Below are 1,759 nucleotides of genomic sequence, written 5' to 3'. Positions count from 1 at the left end.
TTATTAGTTTATTAATGTAAGTGTGTTTTTATCCCAGCTCATAGGGAGAAGACAATAGAGGGTGATATCATCAATGGAAACTGCAGAAAAGTAGGTATCTCATCTCTAGGCAGTGCTTTATTGAATGTATACGCAATAATATTTATACGATTGCTTTGCTATTGATCATTAAAGCAACAGTTGCTACATTGTGCCCTTAACATATGCAGTTTTTGCACTTAAGCTTGTTGTTAATTGATCATAACAGGATGAAGCAAATTTCCCTTCTGTTATATGGGTCTCAAGGTCAGAGAGAGTGTGGAAATGAGCATGAAAAATGAAAATGACTATTTTTGGCACAAAGAAAAACTTTAGTAACATTTTAGTGGGGGAAAAAAAATTTTTTTTATCGTTTAATCTTAATTTTTACGGATGATTTTCATATTGACAATTTAGTGGTTATTATTTAAATAATTATTTGTAATTTAGAGCTAATTTGAGTGAATTTTGAATGTTGGGCTAAACATATTCTACCAAACCAACTTTGTCTGTGGTATTTGGGATTTAATAAAATTAGTTTGAACATATTTGCAGGACACTAATGCAGAGTTGTTTATATTTGCAGGGAGAGATACACTTACAGAATGACGGCAGCAGACACCCGTCTGTCTCTGATGAAGAGGAGAACTTTGCTGTGCTTAGACGGTCAGTCAGGAGCTTATTACAAATGGATTTAGAGGAAAATCAGCTATAATTGTGTCAGTTCTCTACAGATTATGTGTTTAATGTCCATCCACTACAGGCATGTGATGAACGAGCTGCTGGAGACTGAGCGAGCCTATGTGGAGGAGCTGCTGTGTGTGCTGGAGGTGAGTTGCACTGACACCTATCACCTCTAGAGGTCAGATCAGTCCTGTTTATGTTTTGAGATTTTTTTTAGTACATTTGACTTGACAGATTAATTTGTGTTTAGGGTTATGGAGCAGAAATGGACAATCCTGCCATGGCTCATCTCATCCCCAATACACTGCTTCACAAGAAGGACATCCTCTTTGGCAACATGCCTGAGATATACCAGTTCCACAAGAAGTGAGTGAACCCTCCCTGTGTCTGTTTTAGCTTCCGCTGGTGTAGTGTTATAAAGCTAAAGCGCCTCTTATTTTCCATATATTTACTCTCCAGGACTTTTCTTCGTGAGCTGGAGGCATACACAGACTATCCTGAGCTTGTGGGCCGGTGTTTCTTAGAGAGAGTGAGTCAGATTTTACATATTGTGCGGTTTTGATTTAATACATTATTGAATGGATTATGCAAACATCTTTTTCATGTTTCTCAGATGACGGATCTGCAGATCTATGAGAAGTACTGTCAGAACAAGCCTCGCTCTGAGTCTCTATGGAGACAGTGCTCTGACTGCGCTTTCTTTCAGGTCCTCTTACTTTACAAGACACTAGAGATGCTCTCAGACATTACATATAAGCACATATTTCTTTCTGTAATTTAAAGGAATCATATTATAGGGGATCATATATATATACCTGGTATACACTACCATTCAAAAGTTTGGAGTCAGTATAATTTTTTTTAAATATTTTTGGAAGTAGACTCTTATTCTCACCAAGGCTGTATTTATTTGATCAAAAATACAGTAGAAACAGTAATATTGTGAAATACTGTATTACCATTTAAAAGTACTGTTTTCTGTTTTAATATATTTTAAAAAGTGATTTATTCTTGTGATGGCAAAGCTTAATTTTCAGCAGCCATTACTCCAGTCTTC

At 36.2% G+C, this 1,759-nt stretch overlaps 1 protein-coding gene across 1 annotated transcript; it reads left to right on the top strand.

Annotated features, from left to right (window-relative positions):
- Window positions 1–27: 27 nt before the first annotated feature.
- Window positions 28–1,483, top strand: LOC107579893 (guanine nucleotide exchange factor DBS-like). The gene is made up of 6 exons (XM_016265679.1): window positions 28–90; window positions 605–684; window positions 782–848; window positions 953–1,068; window positions 1,162–1,231; window positions 1,316–1,483. The coding sequence occupies exons 3-6, from the start codon at window positions 789–791 to the stop codon at window positions 1,481–1,483; spliced, it is 414 nt and encodes a 137-aa protein (XP_016121165.1). The 5' UTR covers window positions 28–90; window positions 605–684; window positions 782–788.
- Window positions 1,484–1,759: the final 276 nt, after the last annotated feature.

This window comes from Sinocyclocheilus grahami, unplaced genomic scaffold (assembly GCF_001515645.1).
Source record: "Sinocyclocheilus grahami isolate Dianchi unplaced genomic scaffold, SAMN03320097.WGS_v1.1 scaffold21239.1, whole genome shotgun sequence".
NCBI lineage: Eukaryota > Metazoa > Chordata > Actinopteri > Cypriniformes > Cyprinidae > Sinocyclocheilus > Sinocyclocheilus grahami.
The sequence above is the reverse complement of the archived record's forward strand: the minus strand, read 5'-3'. Positions and strand labels throughout refer to the sequence as shown.